At 52.3% G+C, this 24,481-nt stretch overlaps 9 protein-coding genes across 9 annotated transcripts; 5 read left to right on the forward strand and 4 right to left on the reverse strand.

Annotated features, from left to right (window-relative positions):
- Positions 1-82: 82 nt before the first annotated feature.
- COCCADRAFT_92653 (uncharacterized protein) lies at positions 83-3,847 on the reverse strand (the record flags this gene model as incomplete). The annotated part of the gene is made up of 2 exons (XM_007712779.1): positions 83-2,092; positions 2,141-3,847. 2 exons carry the CDS (start codon positions 3,845-3,847, stop codon positions 83-85), a joined length of 3,717 nt encoding a protein of 1,238 aa, XP_007710969.1.
- Positions 3,848-5,026: 1,179 nt separating this feature from the next.
- COCCADRAFT_25198 (uncharacterized protein) lies at positions 5,027-8,695 on the reverse strand (the record flags this gene model as incomplete). The annotated part of the gene is made up of 3 exons (XM_007712756.1): positions 5,027-8,067; positions 8,140-8,600; positions 8,652-8,695. 3 exons carry the CDS (start codon positions 8,693-8,695, stop codon positions 5,027-5,029), a joined length of 3,546 nt encoding a protein of 1,181 aa, XP_007710946.1.
- An 844-nt stretch (positions 8,696-9,539) lies between these two features.
- COCCADRAFT_92638 (uncharacterized protein) lies at positions 9,540-10,628 on the forward strand (the record flags this gene model as incomplete). Its single annotated transcript, XM_007712780.1, has 2 exons — positions 9,540-10,542; positions 10,597-10,628. The coding sequence occupies 2 exons, from the start codon at positions 9,540-9,542 to the stop codon at positions 10,626-10,628; spliced, it is 1,035 nt and encodes a 344-aa protein (XP_007710970.1).
- A 1,507-nt stretch (positions 10,629-12,135) lies between these two features.
- COCCADRAFT_92676 (uncharacterized protein) lies at positions 12,136-13,850 on the forward strand (the record flags this gene model as incomplete). The annotated part of the gene is made up of 2 exons (XM_007712781.1): positions 12,136-13,194; positions 13,248-13,850. The coding sequence occupies 2 exons, from the start codon at positions 12,136-12,138 to the stop codon at positions 13,848-13,850; spliced, it is 1,662 nt and encodes a 553-aa protein (XP_007710971.1).
- An 888-nt stretch (positions 13,851-14,738) lies between these two features.
- COCCADRAFT_3946 (uncharacterized protein) lies at positions 14,739-16,487 on the reverse strand (the record flags this gene model as incomplete). The annotated part of the gene is made up of 2 exons (XM_007712751.1): positions 14,739-16,375; positions 16,424-16,487. The coding sequence occupies 2 exons, from the start codon at positions 16,485-16,487 to the stop codon at positions 14,739-14,741; spliced, it is 1,701 nt and encodes a 566-aa protein (XP_007710941.1).
- Positions 16,488-16,734: 247 nt separating this feature from the next.
- On the forward strand, positions 16,735-17,351 carry COCCADRAFT_3947 (uncharacterized protein; the record flags this gene model as incomplete). Its single annotated transcript, XM_007712752.1, has 3 exons — positions 16,735-16,778; positions 16,854-17,141; positions 17,195-17,351. 3 exons carry the CDS (start codon positions 16,735-16,737, stop codon positions 17,349-17,351), a joined length of 489 nt encoding a protein of 162 aa, XP_007710942.1.
- Positions 17,352-17,714: 363 nt separating this feature from the next.
- On the forward strand, positions 17,715-18,737 carry COCCADRAFT_92750 (uncharacterized protein; the record flags this gene model as incomplete). Its single annotated transcript, XM_007712782.1, has 4 exons — positions 17,715-17,976; positions 18,030-18,250; positions 18,305-18,496; positions 18,549-18,737. The coding sequence occupies 4 exons, from the start codon at positions 17,715-17,717 to the stop codon at positions 18,735-18,737; spliced, it is 864 nt and encodes a 287-aa protein (XP_007710972.1).
- Positions 18,738-19,612: 875 nt separating this feature from the next.
- On the forward strand, positions 19,613-22,771 carry COCCADRAFT_92726 (uncharacterized protein; the record flags this gene model as incomplete). The annotated part of the gene is made up of 2 exons (XM_007712783.1): positions 19,613-22,205; positions 22,257-22,771. 2 exons carry the CDS (start codon positions 19,613-19,615, stop codon positions 22,769-22,771), a joined length of 3,108 nt encoding a protein of 1,035 aa, XP_007710973.1.
- A 472-nt stretch (positions 22,772-23,243) lies between these two features.
- On the reverse strand, positions 23,244-24,409 carry COCCADRAFT_35676 (uncharacterized protein; the record flags this gene model as incomplete). Its single annotated transcript, XM_007712784.1, has 3 exons — positions 23,244-23,707; positions 23,761-24,223; positions 24,275-24,409. The coding sequence occupies 3 exons, from the start codon at positions 24,407-24,409 to the stop codon at positions 23,244-23,246; spliced, it is 1,062 nt and encodes a 353-aa protein (XP_007710974.1).
- Between the last annotated feature and the right edge of the window lie 72 nt (positions 24,410-24,481).

A 24,481-nucleotide genomic window follows, 5' to 3' on the forward strand; every position in this document is an offset into this window, starting at 1 on the left:
TAAAAGGAAAATGGAAAGCGTGTAATGAGGCGTATATAAAAACAGGAAGATGCAAGAAAGAGATAAGAAGCGAACAGATTTCTCAATCTCCATCCCACATCGGTGGCGTCCATTCTTGGCCGGGATAACTAGTAGCCTTCATGACAGGCTCGTCATCGTCAAGAGCAGGTAATTCAAACACCTGTCTATGCTGGCTACCAGTCCGCCCCCAATTGCTGCCTCCACTACTAAAGCTACCGCCAACACTGCGTAAGCTGCCAACTTGACCGCCGCTAGAGACGCTGCGTTCGAGCTCTCTGGCTCGTGCCCTTGCTGCTTCGCGTTGCTGTCTTTCGCGTGCGATGGCCTCACGGCGCTCTCGTTCGCGCTGTACGCGTTCCATGTGCTGGATGTTTTCTTGTTGGAGGAGTTGCCGACGCAGTGATTCGGCACCCATGTCTGATAATGTGCGTTGGGGAGATGCAGCCATTGAGGCAGGCTGGGGATGTTGCAGCATTCCGATGGATGGCTGTCGTGGTCGGGACTCTGGTCTTTGATTGCGGTGTTCTCCGTCTACATTTGTGTTGATGTTGGGTGGTCGAATGGCATCGGGGCGACTCTTGTCCATGCCTTCGTTGGGGACACCAATTCCATCGTATGACGGTGGTGCCTCATCGGGTATTTGTGCGTCGTATTCTGATGATCTGTTTACTGGCGCCTGGTACACATCTTCTTTTGGAGAGGGATTTTGATGATGTTGCTGTCCATCATTCTGGTACAGCTGCCCATCAGGGAAAGCACTTCTTGCTGGTGAGTAAGGTACGTTGGGAGATGGATTCACTATGCCCGTGGGTCTTGTCGAATTGCGTGACTCAGGTAGGGGGTATGCTGCGGGCTGTGGAGACGGCTCAGAACGTGCCGGAACTTGCTGCTCATAGGCTGGATGGCGACGAGTTGGCAACGGTTGTTCATAACGAGGCGACTCCGAATGTGGCGCTCCATAGGGCTGTGGAGAGCCTGAAGGTAAAAGCTCACGGAATCCACCTCCTTGCGCATGTTCATGTGGTATTGTGTTTGTAGGTGTTGTGTGCTGGGGGGTATGTGGCGAAGGTGTTCCGGCAGCTCGTTCAGCTTGTTGCTGCTGCTGAGCGTTGAAAAGAGCTTGCATGTACTGTCCCTGACGTGCCCTAACAATCTCTTGTTCAGTAGCTCCGGCTGGAAAATTGAGATGCCAGGGACGGTCTTGCTGCGACACCTCTGAGATACTACCCATCCTTGGCTTGTGAGTTCGCTGAACGCCATGTTGAGGTGGATAGCTGTACAAGGAAGCTGAACGCGATATCGGTGATACCACATGCATGTTGCTGCCATCTGAGTGTGACCGGGTACTCTGATACATTTGGGATTGCGCGGATATCTGTGGAGAAATGGGTAGCATCCATGGATCTGCAAACTGCGTCTCGGGATGATTCGCATGTACTGGCTGAACATGTTGAGGTGGGTACATGGGTTGGTCCTGTCGGTTTGAGTGAGCTACGTAAGCTCCAGATACATGACCGTATGCAGCAGGTATCGGAGTTGCTTCGTAGCTAGGCTCTGTTGAGGCAGCATTTTGTGAAATGTAGCTCTGGCCCGGTCGTGGCGCGCCGTTTTGCCCCGGCCAAGGCGCATGTACTTCTTGGCCTGGCAATGGGTGAGATAGTTGTAGTTGCTGTTGCTGCTGCTCATGGTAAGGATCTCTATAATCGCCTTGCCCATACGCAGCCTGCTCCCTCTGACGCTGTATTTGTAGTTGCTCGTACTGTTGTCGTGCAGCCACAGTTGCGACATAGGCCCCTCGGTTGTCTTCAGTTTGCTCACCATTAGGCCAGTAATATTCTCCGTGCGGAGGATTAGGAAGTTCTTGGCGCAAGCGGTCGAACAACGGGCCGTGGTTGTGCATTAGAGAGCTGGTACGCACTGGACGTATGTTAGCCTGTGGTGAGTTCTGACCGCTTTGCTGAGCCTGATGCTCTTCTGCCAATTGCTTCGTTCGGAGAAACGCAGAGGGCTCCTCTGGACGGGTGTCGGATATCGAGGGTCTGGGTGACTCCGTCTGTTGGGCGGGTTTAACCTGAATTGGTTTGTAAACTTCCTTTACAGGATCCCATTCACGACGGACCTGAGTTTTTGCAGAGTCCCCTTTGGCCTTTTGCGCTTTCTTGTCGTCTTTCGACGACGAAAGTTTGAACTTTGTGACCATGCCATCAACGTTTGGGCCATCCTTACCAAAAATCGCACCTAGTCCCGAATTGCGTTTCGGCTTGGCGCCACTTGCAACGTCTGGTTGATTCGACTGGCTAGAGTGGTTAGGTACATTGGCTGTCGATTGTTGATAAGGGATGCTATAGAAGGCTGCGGGATTCCTCTGCTTCTTTAGGTCAAAGAGTGATGATTTCTGGCTGGCCTGTGACTGTTGATCCACGCTTGGACGCTTGAAAGACGAAGCTGGTTTTAGGCGCCCTGACCCTTCCGAATTCAAGTTTGAATCAACCGAAATGTTTTCCATGTTTTGCCGTTGCTGTGAAGAAGCCTGGCCGTTTCCACCAAATTTCTTGAATATTGACGAAATTTTGCCTTTCGAAGAAAGTTTCTCATGTGGCTTCGATGCTTCGTGGACGGATGACTGCGCTGAGTTGGTGGACTTTCGCTTTTCCATATCCTGACGAGACGTGTGATCTGTTTGTTGTTGCTCCTGCCCCAGGTCTTGGGATTGGGAACTGGGGGTTTTACTTTGTTCTGGTGGGAAATCTGGTACGATCTGAGTAACTGGCGAAACTCTTTTGGCCCAGGGTTGATGCAAAGCGAGGTTCGCAATGTGAGTAGTCTGAGGTTGTTGGTCATGTGCACCTGGTGTTCCTGGTAGTCTTTGTTGAGAATTTATCTCGCCAGAGATGTGAGTCGGGTCAATATATGCGAGCTTCGCTGGTCGTGTAGGATCCAGTGGTTGGGCATTCCGCAAGACATTTTTTGGTGGAGGTGCGCCAGGAGTAGGGGGCAATTGGACAGAATTCCACGATGTGTCCAAAGGTTCTGCTGGAAGTTCAGAGTAAACCGCGCCTCCTTGCGACAATTGATGCTGCTCAGCATGGTTTCTACGTTGCCTGAATGCCCGACGTACTCTTATATCGTCTGGAGATGCAGACTGATTGATTTGATCCTGGGGCTTTCCATCTTGGTCCGCAGGCCCAGCAATGAAGCTCATTGGTCGATCTGTGCTGTATCTTTGCTGCTCACCATCTTGGGATTCACGTGTTGCCTGAACATTGGCAGCCTCAGATTTGATTGGTGAGTGCTGTGGTTCTGGACTGGGTACCCTTGCTTCTGATACTCGCAACGGCTGGCCCATTTCATCGCGCAAGTCTTTTACAATCCCATTGTAATCTGCGTAAAGATCCAAATCATTGCCTTGACCATCCGGGGCGCGAGTGTCATATGACGGGGGACTCCGCCTCGGAACCTGGGCCGGAGCTCCTGACTGTTTGGCAGACAATTGAGGCTGCATTCTGCGGACAGCAGACGGGTTCGATTTTCCAGGAGTATTTCGAGAATAAGGGGCGCTGGCTTCTTCGGAGACCATGGCAGATATCTGCGACAGGAGAGAACCACCAGGCTTTGCCGGAAGGGCCATGGCAGAGTTGGGCGCGGGCAACTCGTAGGCTTGGTGTTTTGATTTGGGGATGTTGTTTTTAAGATGCGCAAGTCCATCCGGTGTTGCGCTTTGTGAATCGTCGTCACGCCATGTTGCGGCCTTTGCCGTCTCGGGTTGACTTGGAACCATGCGCGGAGCCTGGGCGAGAGACGTGGCTAGACGACTCTCATTATTCATCGCACCCAGCTCACTGGCATCGGATGGCGACGGAGCAGCAGCAGGACGACGGCGGTGCCATGGCGAGGCGGGCGGATTAGTATGTAGTCTCTTGCACGGCGGCGTGAAGAGGCGACGCGGGAGTACAGCGCGTCTGCGAGGTGTCAGCTTAGACCCCCGCCAGGTTGGGGCTTAGCGGAGCTTCCCCATGTATTCGTGTTGCCCCGAGCTGCGGGCCTGAAGCTGTACGTAGCGGTAATCTCCCCAACGGCTTTTGAGTCAGGCCCAGTTGTCTTCTAGGCGCGCACTGTTGATGAAAATTTGTTGGTATTGGTGCATTACTTGCTTTCGTTAGCCCCCAGCTCGACTTGGCGAACCATGAAATGGTCTGGGGGCGCGTCGTGCGCCTCCCCCCCCCGATGGTCGTCATCATCCTTGGCTCCAGACCGGCGCTCGGCTCGCACAAGCTCGCTGCCTCTGAGATAGTACACCGCTACCGGTAATTTACAGCCCGCATCTCGCTGCCTTCTAGACGCTCGCTGCCTGCAAAACCTGCACTACCACCGTGAAGGTCTGCCGACAATGCTTGGTCTGTGTTATCAATTCTGCCGATTGACCCCAACTAGAGCCGTCCAAATAGGCCTGGCACCATCGGCCTTTCATCTCGTATTCGGCACAAGTCATGTCGACGTGCCTTCTATTCACAAGCGACATTGTCAATCGTGCCTGGCATACCCAGCGAGATAAAATGATGCCCAAATCACGACCTGTATCTACGCGCTGCGAGTGGATCATGGTTCTATGTCGGCGGTTGATCATCATCATCACTATTATCTGTGTCCTGGGTTGGAAGTCTGTTGGCAAGCTCAAATTGATATCTGTCGGTGTAGAGGTGTCGGACTAAGCGGTTGAAAAAAAAGAAAGGCTGAAATTTGAATCGAACTTCTGCGCAAAGTTTAGTTACCTTCATGACGACTGCAGGCACCGTGTAGGGACTGGGAGATTACATTGAGATAGATACGGAGATATAGAGGAGGCTACCAGTCATAGAGTGAAAAATATATAGTAAGGAACCCAAGTAAAAGGCCAAAACGCCATATCGAAGTTCCGGGCGACCAGATCGAGTTACCCCTCACAGCTTCTTAGTCGAACAAGACAGCCCCTCGTAGTTGTTGCAGCATATGCCATACAGGACAGAAATCACTTCTCTGCCTTTTCGCGCCCGAACCGACTCTTGCCTTTCGCAAAAAAGCCCTTGGCACTGGTCATGCCCTTCCCACCCAGTACGTTGGCAGTATGCAGCAGATCTTTGCCCTTCATCTGCACTTGCTGGTTCACAATCCGTCCACCAAAACTAGACCCAGAAGGCGCATTGGCAGTTGGAGAGCTGGTGTTGGTAGGAGCGGCAGTACTGGCATTATTATGCTGCTCGGCACTCGACTCGTGGCTGCTTGACCCACCCAGTTTCCCAAACAAAAGCGAGCCAGTATGTCTGTGACGAATAGAACCCGTAGGCGCTCGTTGCACTGGAAATGTCTGCGTTGCCAACTCGGGCTTTGCATCCAAAGTTGCTGTCAGCCAATCATTCAGCCCATGGTCTATACTTGCCCAATATTCCCGCGTCTTGTTGTACGTATCGATCCGTTCCGTTGCAGAATTGAGTGTTGCGATCTCTCGAGCGCCCAAGGGCTTGTCTGTGGCTGGCGACTTGGTAGAAGATTCTTGCGCTGCGGACGCTACAGGCGCTGCAACAGGAGTTTGAACTTCTTTATTGTGCGTCTCAGTTGCTGGCTGTGATTCTGCAGGTTCCGGCGTTGTGGCTTTTTCAGGAACCGCGGGAGGCGGATCGTGTTCGGCAGTAAAGCGTGGAGGAAGGTCCACAGCTTCGGGATTTTCTTCCGTATTCACAACATGAAGACCCGGTGAACGCGTAGCCTCCCGAGCGGGGCTGGTTACAGACGGTGTAGGGTCCAAATGAGGAGAAGGCTCAGTCGGCTTTTCGCTATCACCGACAGGATCGGACTTAGTAATAGTCGAAGTATGATCAGTGTGTACAGCGATGCCAGGGAGAGCCTCAGGTGTTTGTTGGTGTTCCTGTTCTACAGCTCGCTCTCCAGCGGATGTAGGCTTTTCAGGCTCGTGTGAGGCTGTTGTAGGCTCTGCTGGGGGAGTTTCCTTTCCTGATTCAACTGGTGTTTGTATCAGCGAACCGCCTCCTTCCCAGCTGAACCTCTTGATTACAGGTTTTGTGGGGTCTTCGGATTGTGGAAGAAATGTGACGGTTGCTGCTTGCGGTGGGTCTTTGGCTTTGGTCTCGCTGTTTTGAGAAGACCGACGAGAAACACGGTCCTCTTCAGCCCAGTAGCTCTTGTACTCGTCAGGTAGGATCGAGCTGGCACGATTCGTACCCGGGCTGTGCGGTTGCAGTGGAGCTAAACTTGGTTCGTCCGCTGGTGAGTCTGGGATATTGAGAGGACCCAAACTGGCAACAATCTCCTTTCGCAAACGATCGCTTTCTTGGTCTTCGGCCGAAGTATCGGTGCTGAGTTTTTGATCAAAACTTGGGCGACTCAAAGGATCCTCCACAGACGGCGAGGTGCTTTCTTTCAAGGGAGGTGATGGTGGAAACTCAGATTTTGGAGTGTCTTTTGCAGGAGGTGTGGGTGGTGCACTTGAATTAGATGTTATCGTGCGATCAAGCTGCAATGGCCTAGGTAGATAGATGTTTCCATGGTCAACCGATGCCCTTTTCTCCTTCTGAGTTTCTGATGGGTTCTCATTGATCCCAATAGTCGTGCGGATGGATTCAGCCATTGCAGCTCCGGCGTTTCGAAGAGCGGCCAGTGGGTCGGAGTTGTCTGCCTCGGTTGAAGGAACTTCAGCAACTGATTGCTTAGCAGTTGTAGGTGTCAAGTCCAGACTATCCGAGGAAACTTGATTCTTCTCCACATTGCCTAACCCCCGATCCTGCTCCCCATGTTCTGAAGGGGTCATGACTGTGGTCGTGTATGATTCCCATTGGCCGGGTAGGTGAGGACGGAACTCTTTGACCGGACTGCTGGGTTTTGATGGACTAGCTTTTGTTGGAGACGCTGCACGCGAATTGTTACGGCTTCGCTCCCATGACTGAACGCTATTTCTTGAAAGATTCGACTGTGTTGATCCGCGTCTTGAAGAAGCTACATCGCCAAACTTGCCGGCCAGTGCCTGCACACGGCCTTTGCTAGGTGATTCCGAACGGTCGCGTGGTAAAACATCTTCGATAGGGGATTGTGCATTGTGGGACTCTAAGAACATGTTCTGTGACTGACGCTGTGTGGCTCCTAGATCCAGAACCCCGCTGCTTGGGCGGCTGTTAGTTGAAGTGGCGAGATCCGCTTCGCGATTAGCATATGCAGAAGACGGCCCCTTCAACCCACCGTCCATGCCTTCAGGACTTGCGTCGTCGTCAGTCAAGAAAAGGGCGGATTTCGGTCTTGGCAAATCTCTGCTGGCTGCTAGCACAGGCGAACGAGCAGGGCTGTCACCGCGTGTCGGTGTAGCAAGACCACTGCGAGGGGTAGACGAGCTTGAAATGTTTCGGGAGTGACCCGGAGATGGCCTTTGTGGAACGTGGTGCAGCGAGTCAACATTGTTCGCTGGGGTTGGCTGGGTGACGGGTGTTGTGACTTCACCAGGCTCCTCCTTAATCACGGGGGTATTTCCTTCTGCTTGATTGCGCATCTTTAACGCTGAAGCGGCAGAGCTAGGGACACGGCTCATGATTGGACTAATACTAGAAGTGCTTCCAGTATTGCTTCTTAGAAGGTCTGAGCTCGTGTCGTTTGACGTCGGTGTTGGCGGAACCGAGCGCTGGTCATCTGTACGGGTGAATGCCTGATCGACAACAGAACGTAGACCCTGGTCGTCCGACGATGAGTTGGCGGGGTGTTCCTGCTGGGAAGGGCTGGGGTCGGACTGGATGGCTTTGGGATCAAAGTCTGGTAGATACTCGCTCTTGCGCTCAGCGACTGTTTCCATGGGCTGTAGGGATTTTCCACCCTCATGAGCGAGCCCTGCATCATCCCGTCCTGGGGATGAAAGAGAGTCTAGGCTGGGTCGTGACGATTCCAGCGACCGACGCTCCTGATCTTCTTGGTGACGCTTGTATATGTCTGCTGGTCTGATAAAAGGTAGTGGCTTGTCAGATGCACTGCCGGTGCGCGACCGCGGGGAGGTAGCTATCGGCGAACTTGCCTGACCTATACTGCTTTTGCGTGGAGGGAACTGGGGTTGTGAGGGGGGAGTGATATCGGCAGGCACCTGCGACATACGTGTCTGCAATGGTGGAGGGACTGCAGAGGGACTGAAATCACCCCTACCTCCCATGTCATAGCCTGGGCCAAAGGCATTACTATCTGGCAGCCCCTGGAGTTCTCTTTGTGGCTGGGTATGAGCATGCTGAGGCTGAGGAATGGTCGATGAGAATGCGCGCTGTTCCTCTCCACGCTCAAACGAATTCCTGCGGGCTTTTGGTAGTGGTGCTTGGAGGGAGGGGTCGGTGAAGCTTCGCGAGGGCTGCTCTGTACGCTGGGCGTAGTATCGCTGCGCGGGAGGTTGGGCATTTTGGGGTTCCTGGTTCACGCCGTATTCGTCATACTCATCGTAGTCGCCCCAGTCGTCGCCGTCGTAGGCATTCTTCTTTGCCTGCACCCACTTCTTTGTTTTGGAGCGATTGACATTGGTCTTGAAGGACACAGGCTGGCCGGCAGAGAAGGGTGAGGCGCTGCGATCGCTACTACAAGTCAGTCTCGCTGGAGGGATTGCGCGAAGGAGCAAGACCTACAGCGGCGACCTGGCTTCCTCCTGGAAGCGAAATGGTCCAGCCATGGTGGTGGACGGTCAAGTTGTGTGGATCGGGTCTGCACAGCACAATAAAGCGTAGGGCTCCACCGGGGCTAAGCCCAAGGCCAGCTATGTCCTACAGCGCATACAATGGTGCAAGGGGACTGGGTGACTATGTGCAAAGACGGACTGTCCAACAGGAGAGCTGTCTGTTCACCGCGCGAGTGCAGGCTTGGGTGAGTAAGGGCTGGGACGCAGGGAGAGTAGCTACAGCAATGGTCGGTTGCGAGAGAGGGGACTGTGGATGGCGCCGACCGAGCTTCCGGGAATGATACGTACGTCACCTGGTGCGCACGACCAAGGTTCAATCTCACTAAACACGACGAATCGGCCCAAACACTAATGGCAGGGAGTTGCAATAGGGGTCAAGGATAAGCATAAGAAAGTTGAAGAGCGAGACATTTATTTGCCCGGCCTGCCAATTCTCTCGCACGACTTGAGGGTGATGCAGCGGCGGGGCGCAGGGCTGGGCGCCACAGCAGTCGTGCCTGGGTGGTGTGGCGCAGGTAGCCATAAATGGAACCGTCCGGACAAGGGCCCCTCTTGGAACTAACACGTTCCCCCAACCGCCCTCGACTTTCCATCCCAATTTCCCCCATATCCTCCGCCACGTTTTCTCCCACAAGCGAGCCCGATTCTGCGCCGCTCACCATCACACATTGAGTACTACGGTCAACCTCATAGCCACCGTCGATACACGTACCCGTTGCCCGAGCACCATCGCCAAGTCGCAGCGCCTGGCCACCCTGCCGATACGCGGCGCGCTGCCCCTTTCCGCCTCGACGCCTCGACTCCCCGACTTGTTTACACGCTGTAATTCACAGGCACCATGGCCGTCTCCATCCAAGACCGTACCGAGGAATTTCGCTCCATTCTTGCACAGGCCCAGCGACGACAGGCGCAGTCCAAGACGGGCGCGCAGAGGCAGTCGCTTTTGACCGCACAAGAAAAGGCGCAGGCAAATGCCAGTCCGCGGCGTCAGCGCTCTGAGTTTGCGCGCAATGCAGCAGAGGTTGCGCGCGGTGTCGCGAGCACAATGCAAAAACTGGAGCGACTATCGCAACTAGCTAAGCGCAAGACGCTCTTCGATGACCGCCCGGTCGAGTTTGACGAACTCACATTTGTTATCAAGCAAGACATGTCTGCGCTCTCCGGCCAGGTGCAGGCGCTACAGCAGATGAACGCAAAATTACACCCCAAGGCGAAGCCCGGCCTCGACCAAGAGGGCGAGCACAACAGCAATGTCGTCATGTTGTTGAAGGACAAGCTGCAGAATGTGGGCACAAACTTCAAGGATGTGCTCGAAGTGCGGACCAAGAACATGCAGGCATCCCGTTCACGGACCGAACAGTTTCTCTCCTCGGCTGCGCAGCAGTCCCACAGCAGCCTCGAGCCTGGCAGGACAGATTCGCCACTTTACCAGACACCCCAGCGAGGACGATCACCAGGAGGATTTAGCAGAAACACCAACGCAGTGCAACAAGACTTGCTTTCGCTCGAGCCTTCTGGATCGTCTGCCCTGACGCGGGGAGGAGCGCAATCAGATGCGCAGCTACTGCTCATGGAAGAGGCGCAGCCACAGAACATGTACATTCAAGAGCGAGGGCGAGCCATTGAGTCGATCGAGTCGACGATCCAGGAACTCGGTGGCATCTTCAGCCAGCTCGCACAGATGGTGTCTGAGCAGGGAGAGCAGATTCAGCGAATTGATGCCAACACTGAGGATGTTGTGGACAATGTCGAGGGTGCGCAGCGAGAGCTGATGAAGTACTGGAGCCGGGTGCAGGGCAACCGATGGCTCGTGGCAAAGATGTTTGGAGTGCTAATGATCTGTGAGTGGTGGCTTTGGCATTTGACCCATGTGACAGCAAGCTAACATGGGACAGTCTTCCTTCTTTGGGTACTCATTTCTGGTTAACGTCGTGTGTAGGGATTTCCATGTTTGTGCATGACTGGCGTTGGGAAAGACGACAAGAGACGATGCTAGGTTGGTCTGGCATGGCTCTTGGTGGAGTCCTTGTTGCATGAGGCGTTGAGCTTTCGTCATGTGTGCTTTTCTATCTTCTTGTATTGATTACATTTTTATCCATGTGTGCATTGACGAGTTCACGCTGCATGAGTGGTCCACGTAGAAATTTGTAATAGACTGTACGGCGCTCCCGGCCAACATGTACACGGATGTTGGAAGCTTCTCTTTTTAACCGAAGACGTGTCTGGGGTACTCTGTAGGTGTATGTACTTGTGTACATTAGCATAGCTCACTCTGTGGGTAGCCGTCTGTGCACAGGGATTTAGCTGCATATGTAGGTATGGCGTGCGGGCCGGTATGTCTAGTCGCTTAAGTCGGCAGTAGCACCATGGCGACGCCCTGAATAGATTCGTGTCACCTGAGCATGGTACTTGAGAGTACACGTAGACTGAGTGTGTAGATGGAGAGATGGAGGAGGAGTGCGAAGAGAGTAGAATACGGAAACATGCATCGTTAGCCGTGGTGAGGGGGCGTGTGATTGGCTGGCAGTGACGGCATACTACCGAAGCTAGGCTGCTCGCTGTATCACCAATGTCGCGAACAGAGATGGCATCGACTGTACATGGTAAGCCGCCCATTGGCATTCGCGACGAGAGGGGTGGTTGGTTTGGCGGTGGGAGAAGAGCCGGGTCGCTCAGATGCAGTTGTTCCAAGAGGGCAAGTGATGGACGCGGCGCTGATAGCAAGTGGTGGTTGAGGTGACAGTTGACAGACGCCACGGCACGGGTCATGGGCCGGGAGGGCTAGATGGAGTCAAGTGGGCATAGCCTTATGGCAGCACTACACCTATAGCAAGACGACGACCGAGAGTGCGGACAAGATGACGACAAGAGACGGCGCCACGTCGGCCGGACGGGTACATGGATTCGTCGATAGGGTTTCACGGTGGCCCACTGGCTGCCGGCTTAGGGTTGGCAGAGCATGGACGGGCAATATTGTCTGGGCTGGATGGATGAATGTGGATTAGATACGTAGGTACGTGAGCAGATAGGCATCTCCACCCCCCAAAAGCAAAAAAATGGCCGCCTCGAGACGGGCGAGAAGGGCGTGGGCCAGGTGGGCAACTCGGCCGTCCCCTGCTGGCCAACCCCACGGCGACAGTCGCATCAGCAGGCACATGATCATGGGTCAACTTTTCCCACATACTAGCGCCCTGCTTCTACAGCATCTATCCTCACACCGACTTGACCCCTTTGACGCCTGACCCGCCAGTCTGCCAATTAATTGCGGCTCTCCCGGGTCGAGTGTGTGCTGGCCGTCGACTCGACCGCGCCTGCTCTGGCCCAAGAAAGACAAGGCCGCCGCCGCCTGCATGTCTTGGGCGGTGCCACCACCTCTTTCTTCCTGACATCACCCTCAACCACTCGCTCACTGCATGCATGCGCGCTCCGGCGCAATGGCTGACCTCATATCGGACCAACCCCCGACTCTCCTCACCACCGCCCCCATCTTCGACCACCACGTCTATCTCGCCGAGGCCCTGGGCCTGCCTGCCCACCAGACAGAGGACGACCTCGATGCCGAGCTCGTCGTGCTTGCCCGCGAGGCTGGCATCCAGGATCCCTATCGCTTCATGCCCTCGCCAGCAACAATCTCGCGCGCCGTGTCCACCATGACCCTCGACAGCGACCAGACAAGTTCGCGGTCGATGCACTCCCAAGAGACCCAGTCCACAGGCTTCACCTCGGCGCCTTCCCGTACTTCTCGCGACCATGTCTACTCTGCTGACTACATGTCGGCCAAGAGGATGCCTCCAGCCCTGGCCCAGGCTCCTCAGCTGGCAGACAATTGCCAGCAACCCATTGAACGTGTAGAGCCTGCCACTCGATCATCACTGTCCTCTGCCACAGCCACTTCCTCTTTTGTGACGTCCAAAGGATCTTCTTCCCAGCAGGAGCATACTCGCAAAAAGCGAGGTTCAGCCCTGTTCTCCTTGCTTCGGAAAGAAGCGAGATACTTTGCCACCACTGGCCTGCATTCTCGTAATGTCACGACGTATGCTCATAGTTGCCCTTCGGAATTGCACCGCAAAGCCCCGGCCAAGTCTCTGTCTGCAGACTCAGTGTGTGGTCATTGTGGGAGCCCATTGCGACGCTCAATATCCGAAAATGTGCTGACCAAAAGCGAGCTGGGCCTTCTTGAGGGAGTCGATACGAAAGCATCAGCTGTATCACTAGACGCATCGTCATCTCCACATGAGGGTCCTCAGATTTCCAAGACGTCTTCTTCAGAGTCCAACATGACAGCTCGACATGTGCAGCAAGAACCGCCCAACATTGACTCTGCCCTAGCGTTAGAAGCGTTCAAGAGCTTCAGAGTTCAGCAGAAGGAACAATGGGATAGAGTCTCGACGTTTGAAAGTATCCAAAGAAAAGCCCTCGCAGCACACTACCGATGCGAACTAGAGCGACTGCAAGTAAATTATGAAGTCCGTAAGAAGGAACGCATGAAGCAGGTATGTACATAATTTGTTGGTTCTTGACACCTCAGTTCACTCACACCATACAGCACGTAGATGATATAGATCGATTAGAGGAACGGCAGGTATTGGCTGAACACGACCTCCTCGAAGCCCAAGCCCAGGAAACACAAAACGTAGCGACAGCACTCAAGTACATCGAGGCCTACTGTCTCGGCACCAACACCTCACAAGAGCAAACACACACCGTAACCGAAGACGACTTCAAAAAGCTTTACCATCAAAAAATGCTCCAGCAAGGCCTACCCCGAAAGCACACCAGCGCCATCAACGTCCTGCGAGCGCGCCAAGAAGTCGACTTCAAGCGCCGCCTCGAAACCCAAGAAGCCGAGCTCCGCCAACTGGACCTCGACCTGAAAAAAGACGAAGCCGCCAAAGAAGCAGAATACAAGAAAGATCTCGAGCACCTTGAATCCCTCATTGAATCCCGCAGACGACGACTCCAGCAAAGATGGGAACTCCGCTTTGAAATGTGGAGGCTTGACTGGCAGAATCAGCACAAGACGACCATTGTACAGAAACTGGAACATGAAGAGTGGCCCGAGAAGGGAAGAGAAGGCGAGGCAGAAGATGACGTCGTTCTGATTCCCGATGCGAGTGCTTTGGCGCAATTTGCGAAAGTGGCTGCGTAGGAAAGTTTAGCCATGTTTTTTCTTTGCTTTTCCCTTTCCTCTTCTTGCTTTTTTCGCTTCCCATTGCAGCTTTTATTTCCCCTATCATTCGATCTGCATATATCGCATTGCCTTTTCCCTGTCATGGGAAATCTGACGTACTGGGGTGTTTTTACGCTTTTTTTCTTTTTCTTTCTATGCTATACCCCCTTTTTTTCCATCTCCGAGTCATTTTTTCTTTGACTTTTTTTTTTCTAGAAGCGTGGGCGTTTTTTCTTTTTTTTTTGCTCTGGAAATTTCATTCTATAGAGCAAAGCCATTACGAAATCTTTTTCTTTTGTCTTTTTTCACAATGGCTTCATGGGGCTTGCATTGGTGGTATAGCTGGCGAGTTTTAGCTGGCGGGTTACGGACGTTCTGAAGAAGATTTTTCTTTTCTTATTTCGTTCTCCGTTTTCTTGCGCTCTCTTTCTCTCGCTGCTAACGGCCGTTCGCTGGTTTACTATATATACCCCCCTTCCAACGTTTGCATTCGTCTGTCTTCTTCTTTTTCTACCGCTTTGGGTGTGCTTGCGAGCGATTTAGACTGGACGAATCAAACCTTTATGTAGTCGATACCTCTTCTTCTTCTTCTTCTTCTTCTTCTTCTTCTTCTTCTCTATATGTTTTGAAGGAAGAGTACTGTTTGTAGATTACTTGGTCGCGCAAGTGGAAGATGGAGGTGAAGTATGTATACATGGAATCACATATACGTGTACAAGATGACAATGTGTAATTGAGAGTAGTAGAGTGAATGTAGCGGGTCTTCAACTTTTTATTTCAACAATCTATAGGGTATCTCTATGTGTCATTAAAGATATCTTTTACATTTCCATCGTGAACAACAATCATCAAAACCCCAACAATTCCCTAACCACGAGTAATGTCGATATTATACTGCTCCACCGGCGCAAGCATATCCCACTGCAGCCCATCCTGAACATCAGCAGCCGGCGGCAAATCGCCCAGCCCCATCTCCAAATCCATCTCCGCCTCCTCATCAACAAGCGCAAAGTGATCAAACTGCTGATTGAAAACCCCTGCTCCACTACCCAAATGATGCAAGTCCTTGGCATCAGGCTCAGGACAAGGTAGCATAGGCGTCGTAGCACCAGGAGTGAAATACGGGCCAGGCGTCTCTGGCATACTGGGTGTCGCCGAATCGGCAAACATATTCATCGACTCGTCAAGGCCACCTATCCAGAACTGGCCGCCAGCCATGGCATCGCGCTCTAGAATCTTTTCTTCGATTTCCGCGTCCGACATGTGGTGCTCGGCACGTAGATGGCGGCGGAGATCGCGATCGAGGTAGAAGCGGTAGGCGCAGTTTTTGACGAGACAAGGTACGTCCCGGTCCTTTTCGTAGCCCACGCCCGTGAGCATGGTGAGCATTGAGGCTTCTGGTTTCTTTTTGGATTTGGCGGCTTGTCGCAGCTGCTTGCGGTTGCCGAGGTTGAGATGGTGTTTTCGGATGTGCTGGTCTAGTGAGGACCTTGCTTTGAATGAGGCGCCGCAAGCATCTTGTCCGTTCCAGGCCTGGATTTCTGCGTGCTTGGAGGTTTTTACGGCTTCTGCTGCACACACGTAGTTGAATTGTTTATCGTGAACATTTTGAATATGCACCGTAAGGTTGTGCTTTCGGTTGAATACACTCTCGCAGCCCAGCCTTGGGCATGGGTATTGTGGCTGTTCCTGTGGGTCGCCATGTACAGTTTCGAAATGTGACTTGAGTATAGATGCGCTCTTGAATTTTTGGCCACACTCTGTGCATACTGGTGGATGGAATTCGGCTGTATGTGCCTCCAACTCTTCTTTGGTCGCAAACGACGGTAGCTGTGGTGGGTCTGCAGACTCGGTCTGCACCATGACTTCGCCAGCCGTGCCCATACATAACATGCAGAAATGACCTTGCTCTCGCGTCTCGATGTGTGCCCGATGCATGTGCCGTTGTAATGCACCCTCGGTCTGGAACCCGCTTGTACACTTCTGACCTGTTTCCTCATCCACATGGGCACAGACATATGGCTTGACTGCGAGGTGCTGACTCTGGACATGTGCTTCGAGTGACTTTGCCTTTCTGAATGATTCATTGCACGGTGGATATTCGGTGCAATGGAATTTGGACTCGTGGACATCCCTGTGCCTTTGTAGCCTGCCATTGGATGTGAAGCTCTTCCCGCAACCATTCCAATCGCATACGAATGTTCGTTCGGTTGCCGGATCGCTATGAGCATTCTTCAGATGGCGTTGCAGATGATCTTTGCGAGGGAACGTCTTATCGCATCCCGGCTCGGTACAGGCAAATGGACGTTCCTTGTTATGGCTTCGCAGGTGTGTCTCGAGACGGCATGGTCGGTTGAATCGCTGGGAGCACGTAGGGCAGACATAGTTCCACTGTCTGCGGGCTTCACTCTCTGCCCTCAATTTCCCATTATCGGTGTAGTTGACCTTCCAGTCAGCCGAATCGTCTGAAGCATAGTCCAGCTCCGTGGTGTCCGCCGCAGCACCTCCGAACATGTTAGATTTTAGACATTACGATGGTGTGGTGGCCATACCTGTTCGAGACCTTTTTGAAGGTGTGTAATTGGCTTCATCCGTGACCCTGCGCTTCAAAGTCATGGTGGTGTCAAGGATATGCCAAAAGGCTGCTCGTAGATGCGGAGGGTGTTAATTGAAATTCAGGATCCACTGTATTTTGGACGCGCCAAGATTTCACGCGCTAGTGCCTGCGCCGGCCGGGACAAAGTCCAGAGCTTTCTTTCTTTGCCTGGCGCATCAGGTACACCACCTCACCGCAACACCGCCCACGCGCAAAACCACACCCGTTTGAAAATCCGCCTTTTGTTCTACAGATTTTATCACGACCATGTCCGACAACGGTGACGACTACGATGGCGGTGCTGGAGACATGTACGTACATCCATTTTCTCAGTCGCAGAGTCTCAAGACCTGAATAGCCCAAGTGAACACGGCTGACGTGACCAGCGATGAGCCTCTCATCGAGTTCGATGAAGAAGCCGAGCCCGATCTCATGGACGACGAGGACGACCACATGGGCGGCGGCGGCGAGGACCCAGACAACGCCGACCCCAACGACGACAATGTAGTGGTGTCCGGCGATGCCAGCGCGGCTGCAGCAGCCAGGGAGGCAGCCAAAAACACTGTCACGAGCGAGAAAGACAAAAAGGTCCCCAACGACAAGCGCACAACCACGCCTTACATGACCAAGTACGAGAAGGCGCGTGTGCTCGGTACAAGAGCGCTCCAGATCAGGTACGCGCAGGAATTTGGACGCCTTGGACGCAGCAAAACTAACATGTTTCTAGTGGAAATGCCCCGGTATTGATTGACGTGGAAGGTATGACGGATCCTCTGCAGATTGCTGCCAAGGAATTGCAAGAGAAGAAGATTCCGTTGGTTGTACGGAGATATCTGCCTGATGGTTTCTACGAAGACTGGACTTGTGAAGAACTCTTGACATAAAGAGGCAGTTTGTGGTGTTGCATTTGGCATGGAGTTTGATTTGCTGGTGAATTATCGGGCATATCGGCGAATGGAGTCTTATCTGAGTGGTTGCGCAATTATATCCCGAATCTCGTCCGATTCCCGTTAACTCCAAGCCTTCTCCGCCGCATATATGCGGACCCGCGGATCTGATTCCTATAACGAGCCAAAAGACTAGAGCAAGGTGGGGTAGCTAACGTAGCTATTCATTCCCCCCCGCACTAATTCCAGGCACAACGTCACTCCATGCGGCAGTTTACAAAACTTCTAAAGGCCCCTCGATCTGCATCTGTATTCCAACCTTCTGCACCGCGTTTTCCCTACCATACGTTACGATCCACTATGTCTTTCGAAACTACCGCCACCATTGCCTCCTTTGGGGGCAAGCTTCTCAAGCTTAAGCACAAGTCTGCAAGCACAAACACAGACATGGAGCTGAACATGTTCCTACCGCCGCAAGCGCTCAAGTCTGGCGCAAAAGTGCCTGTACTCTTCTACCTCTCAGGACTCACATGTACTGGCAACAATTGCTCAGAAAAGGGCTTCTTCCAGCACGGCGCAGCTCAGCACGGCATTGCCGTGGTATATCCCGACACTTCACCAAGTGTGTAGATACTGCAACAAATTTTCAAGCACCTTGCTAACCCGCCATGTTAGGGGGTCTCCAGATTGCGGGCGAGGATGAGTCGTGGGACTTTGGCACTGGCGCAGGCTTCTACGTAGACGCTACTAAGGATCCGTGGTCAAAGGGCTACAACATGTACTCGTACATTACCAAGGAACTTCCCGATGCGCTCTTTTCCTCTTTCCAAGAGCTGGATTCTAGCAGAGTTAGCATCACAGGTCACAGCATGGGAGGTCATGGCGCGTTGACACTGGTAAGTCGGACATGACGCGGTAATTCAACTGCCGGCACTGACCCCTGCTCCTAGTTCCTCAAGAACCCCGGCAAGTACAAGTCCGTCTCCGCGTTCGCACCCATTGCCAATCCGATCAACTGTCCATGGGGTCAGAAGGCATTCAAAGGATACTTTGGCGAGGATCAGCAACAAAAGTGGAAAGAGCACGATGCCTCTGAGCTTGTAAAGCAGTGGAAGGGTCCTCTAGAGATCCTCATTGATGTTGTACGTATTTCGAACTGTCAGGTTCGAGATCATTTTTGCTAAGACATGCTAGGGTACCGGAGACAACTTTTACAAGCAAGGGCAGCTGCTACCAGAGAACTTTTTGGCGGCGGCCAAGGAAGCTGGCAACGACAAAGGCATTCAGCTCCGCATGCAGCCCGACTATGACCACAGTTACTACTTCATGGCATCATTCGCTGACGAGCATGTTGCTTGGGCGGCAAAGCATTTGGGAGCGTAGTAAGTCTTGGTGATTATTATTGCTACCGCAGACTGCTCACGATCACAGAAGCGGCGCAGGCTTCAGAGGAAAGCTATAGACCGATAATGGCATTAGTTTGGGGTTAGCACGAGCTGGATGCGTGTGCTTGTTACGATCTAGCGAGGCCCACTCTTCAGCATAGATACTCGATTCGCAAGAAGCTACAGTTTCTCCACTAAACATTCACAATAAAGACTTTTTATAATATGAACGTAGAAGGTCGCCCGCAGATCGTTTTAGACTTGAAGAATTATTCCAAATTGCGTGATAGCCCTAGCCACGTATACTGAGTCCTGTGACAGGACACGCGATCTCACAGTGATGTTGGGGAAGCAACGTCGGCGACTATTTTTGTGCGCACGTGTCATTCGGTGAAATTGGGCTGAGGACATCCCACCATGAAAAGCAGGCTTGGCACTCCCACTCCAGTCATTGCATAGCTCTTTTCGCTCACCACAACTCAACAAAGAACCGGATTTACTCTTAATTTTTGCACACCAATACTGCTCTCCTGTGAATTCGAGACGAAGCTCGAACCACGTCTTTGACCACAAATTAGCCCTTGCACACGCCGTACGTCAGCCCCTCGTGCCCCGCCTCTCTGCCTTCACCGCTGTAACGCTTTCACGATGCAGGCTTCACGCCCTACTTTATGACCCAATAGCCGTTCAGTCGCTTGAATTCCCCCTTCACCAACTCCGATGCGCACTACATAATCTAGCACATATCCGCTCCTGACTTGTCACCTAAAACCTACCTGTCTGGCATCGAGCAAGTGGAGGCAATGGAGGAACAAGTATGTGTGCCCGATTGCCTTACTCGACCAAATACCTTGCAAGCATGCTAACGCGGTCATGTTCAAGGTCGAAAATGCCATCCAGATCGCCGCCAACCCGACATCCAGCCAGGAGGTGCGCGGCCAAGCTATAGGGTACCTGGAACAGCTACGCTCAGAAGGCTCCGCATGGCAGGCAGCCCTTTCGCTCTTCACGCGCAACCCTCGCGCCACCGATTTCGTCCGTCATACTTCGCTCGATCTCGTCAACAATGCAATCCAGGAGCACCGTCTGGATGAGCAAAGCACTACATACATCAAAGACACCCTCATGAACCATATCCGTCAGTCCTATGTGCCTGGAAGCGGGGCTGCGGATACAAGCCATATCCAGAACAAGCTGATGCAGACTATCACATACCTTTTTGTCGCCTTATACCCGTCTTCATGGCAATCTTTCTTCGACGATTTCCGCGCCCTGGCCGGGGACCAGGCTGCAATTGGTAGCGTAAATACAGCTACAACGTTCTTGTACCTTCGTATGCTTGGCCAAGTCCACGACGAGATTGCGGATCAATTGGTTACACGTTCAGAATACGAAAAGAAGCGGAACACAGAACTGAAGGATCTCATTCGACAACGGGACGTACAAAAGATAGCGGCTTCCTGGCAAGAGATCCTCGGCAAGTGGCGAGAGACGGATCTTGGGCTCGTGGAGATGTGCTTGAGGACTATCGGACGTTGGGTTAGCTGGATCGATATAAACTTGGTCGTGAACCAAAGTATGATCACCACTTTCCTGGAGATGGCTGGTCAGCAAGGTATTGCTGACCCGGAGAGTGCTGCTGGAAAAGTGCGCGATGCCGCCATCGATACTTTTTCAGAGATTGTTGGCAAGAAAATGAGTCCATCAGACAAGATTGAGCTGATTACTTTCTTGAATCTCGCTGAAGTTGTTGGTCAGCTCATCAATAGTCCAGCTTTGGCTGAGTTCCACAGTCCAAATTACGACAACGACCTTGCAGAGACAGTCGCCAAGCTTGTTAACAATATTGTTTTTGACATTGTCAAGATTCTAGAAAATGAAACAGTCGAAGATCACATTCGGCAGCGCGCAGACGACCTTATTCGAATCTTCACGCCGTATCTCCTACGTTTCTTCGCCGACCAGTACGACGAAGTATGTTCCACCGTCATTCCATCCCTCACAGATCTCCTTACCTTCCTACGAAAACTGCAAAAGAAGACTGGCTCTGTACCCCCGCAATACGCTGCTGTTTTGCCGCCAGTCTTGGACGCGATCATTGCAAAGATGAAATATGATGAAACAGCATCTTGGGGTGAAGAGGGCGAGCAGACCGATGAAGCAGAATTCCTGGATCTCCGACGGCGTCTTCATGTTCTACAACAGACGGTGACCGCCATCGACGAGGCCTACTACATCGAAACGCTCAGCCGCCTAGTAAACGGAACATTTGGACGTTTGTCACAAGGGGATCAGTCATTGAATTGGCGCGACCTCGAATTGGCCCTACACGAGATGTTTCTGTTTGGGGAACTCGCTATCCGGAATCAGGGACTTTATGCGAAGCGCGAGCCTTCTTCTGCGGCTGCTCAACAACTTGTTATTATGATGAATAGCATGGTAGAGTCTGGCCTTGCAAACTATCCGCATCCTGCTGTTCAATTACAGTACATGGAAATTTGCGTTCGCTATTATCAGTTCTTTGAGCAGAATCCCGGACTTATCCCTAAAGTCCTTGAAAACTTTGTCAGTCTCACCCACAGTGAACACCTCAAGGTTCGCTCAAGGTCCTGGTATCTTTTCCAACGTCTAGTCAAACATCTACGAGCTCAATTGGGCAATGTATCATACGATATCATCCAAGCGGTCGGGGACTTGCTCACAATCAAAGCCGAGCTGCCTGACAATTCAGAAGATGAAATGTCGTCCGACGAAGAAGACCAATCCGCAGATGCGCTATTCAATTCACAGCTGTACCTGTTCGAAGCTGTTGGATGCATCGCCTCGTCAAGCACTGTTTCAGTGGAAAACAAGAAGTTGTACGCACAAACCATCATGGGTCCATTATTCGAGGATCTGCAAAAGACCCTTCCCCAAGCAAGAAACGGCGATGAGCGGGCCATACTACAGATTCATCATATCATCATGGCTTTGGGAACACTAGCACGCGGTTACTCCGACTGGGTTCCTTCGAACAACAACAGCGCTGTCCCACACAGTGAGGTTGCAGACGAGTTTGTCAAAGCGTCCGAGGCTATCCTCGTCGCTGTCGAATCGCTGAACTCGTCTAGCTCTATCCGTCATGCGGCACGCTTTGCCTTCTCACGTATGATTGCTGTTCTGGGCTCGCGATTGCTACAGCAGCTACCATCATGGATCGAAGGCTTGCTGTCACTCAGTTCGTCGATGGATGAGATCAGCACATTCCTTAAGGTTCTTGGTCAAGTCATTTTCACATTCAAATCAGAAATCGCCGGCATCCTGGATACTGTCATGAGTCCAGTCTTGCAGCGCATCTTCACCGCCTTAGCCGTGGTCCCTTCGGGCACAGACGATGAGATCCAGCTCGCTGAACTTCGTCGAGAGTATCTGAACTTTATTGTTGTTGTTCTCAACAATGGCCTCGGGTCTGTGCTCGTTAGTAACGGTAGGTTGAGGAGTATGGAGAAGTTGTTATTTCATTGCTAACGTTACCAAGCAAACCAAGGGACTTTCGAACCCATCATTTCTTCCATTGAAACATTCGCACGAGATACGCAAGACTACCAAACTGCGCGCCTTGCAATCTTTGTGCTCATCCGCATGGTATCTGTCTGGGGCGGACCTGACAAGGTTGGACCTGGCGCAAATGCCACGCCTACTTCGCCCGACACCACACAAGCACCATTACCAGGTTTCGACAACTACGTAGTAGAGAAGTTTGCGCCATTGGCATGGTCCATCCCAGCATCCCCAGGTTTCAACGCTAAAGATGCGCAAGCGCGACAAGTCTTGTATGAAACGGCGAATCTCCAGCACGAAATTATCAAGAAGGTTGGTGAATCATATGCGGAGCGTCTCAAGGGGGATCTCAGCGGCATGGGCATTGGCGAAGATGTTCAAGACCAATATCTGCGCACGCTCGCAGGCTCATTCGAAGGCCCAAAGAAAGAGAAGGAATGGCGTAACTTTTATACCCAGTTTGTGGACCGCATGCTTGCGAGCAGGGCTTAGACGGCTTGCGGGGCCCATTGGTTGTGTCGGCCCAAGAATAAAAAGAGATGGACAAGGTCTATGGCGTCAATCAACTGTAAATGCTGGGAGATGGAGAGCTGGGAAGGCATCATTCTGCATGGTAGCGGGCGCGAGGAACAGCTTGTTTTCTGCTTGGGGGCATCATAGCCTGATTTTTCTTGTGATAACCCTTTTTTTTCATGTATTGTTCAAAGCCAGCTTGCATTTCGTTTTCCAGAAATGCGGTACCCAATATCAGAAAGATGGAAATTCTTATTTCTTTTTCCCAATCAAACATGGTTCTTGATGTGGTTATCGGAACCGAACAGCCTATCCTCTCTCTGTGTTTCATATTGGAGGAAAAGAAGAAAAGGCACTATGAGAAGCAACCCACTGTCATACTCATCTATTCTTTTTCTCTTCCTAAATTGCTACCGGGTATTTCGCACAATCAACCATGAGAATCCAATCGTCATATATTTGAAGCACCGAATTTAGCCGTAGCAGCGGCTTTGGGAATGCCGATGCCGGCGAGAATGGAGTCAAGCAGTCCAGGCTGACTTCTTAGCATATCCCACTCGCCTTGGTTCTTAACCATCATGGTACCAGCTAATGTTGTGCCATTGAGTGCGACGAAGCCAATCTCACTGCCGTCGTCGCCGTGGAGCATGGTACCTTCTGCACGGCGGGGCAAGATGACCATGCCTGCCGTGGTCATGGCGAGGTTATAGCTGATTGGTAAATCGCCGTTTTCGACTGGGTGCAAAGCAAGCTGATCTGGGTGTGACGAGACGAACGCCTCGACCGACGCTTTTGCTTCTTTATACAACCGGTTATACATATCAAGTAGCTGGGGGCCTGAGGGTTCCGAATCGAAGGGCTGAGCAAAGTGTGTGAAGGGGAGCCGAGGGTTCTGTAATAGCCCGGCTGGGGTGTCTGCAAGTGCGTCTTAGCTGTTTCGAAAGGAGATAGTGTTCGTGAGGACTTACCTGGTGGGTTGGCTTCCTGGCACGATAGTATTAGGTCTATGAGCATGTTCCAGCCATTGGTCTTTTCAGTGTCGCGCATGCGTTCTACCGGTAGAAACTGTAGGTGTCGGTGTGGTTGAGACGCGCCACTATGCTCTCCCGAGTTGAAGAAGGCGAGAAGGCGCCTCTGTGGTTCGTCTCCCTCCTCGTGCCATGCCTTTAAGCAAGCGTATGTCGCTTCCAGATCATCTTGCTCCAGCACGTGTGTTTGCTTCTTGTTTAGCTTTGTGGCGAGAATGAAATGCTGAGATATTATCGGGAACTTGTTGAGTACGAGAAAATGCGTGGGGTTCGTGGTCGGGATGTCAACAAGGTGTAGTGCTTCTGGCGGGTTTTCGAAGGGGTCAATCTTTTGCTTGGGCGTGGCACCCGCAAGTTTCGGTAGAGGCTTCTTTGCTAGTGAAGGGCAATAGCGCAGTTGAAACTGAGACTTCATAAGCTGTATGTTTGGTGCAGTGGCTTGTATATGACTTGCAGGAATGCCATTTGACGTGCGGATGAGTGCCACGTCTGTTGGTGAGAAGATCAGATCTGACGAGGCTTTTGCAGCTTCAAATTTGCGCTTCACAATGCTCGGGAGAGCTTCTGCTAGTTCGAGTGACATTCTCATGAGGGAGGGCGGAACGATGCAGGTGTTGAAGGTGGGGATGATTTAAGCTTTGGGTTCGGAGTTAGCGGTACT

The sequence above is a fragment of the Bipolaris zeicola genome, assembly GCF_000523435.1.
Source record: "Bipolaris zeicola 26-R-13 unplaced genomic scaffold scaffold_49, whole genome shotgun sequence".
NCBI classification, from domain to species: domain Eukaryota; kingdom Fungi; phylum Ascomycota; class Dothideomycetes; order Pleosporales; family Pleosporaceae; genus Bipolaris; species Bipolaris zeicola.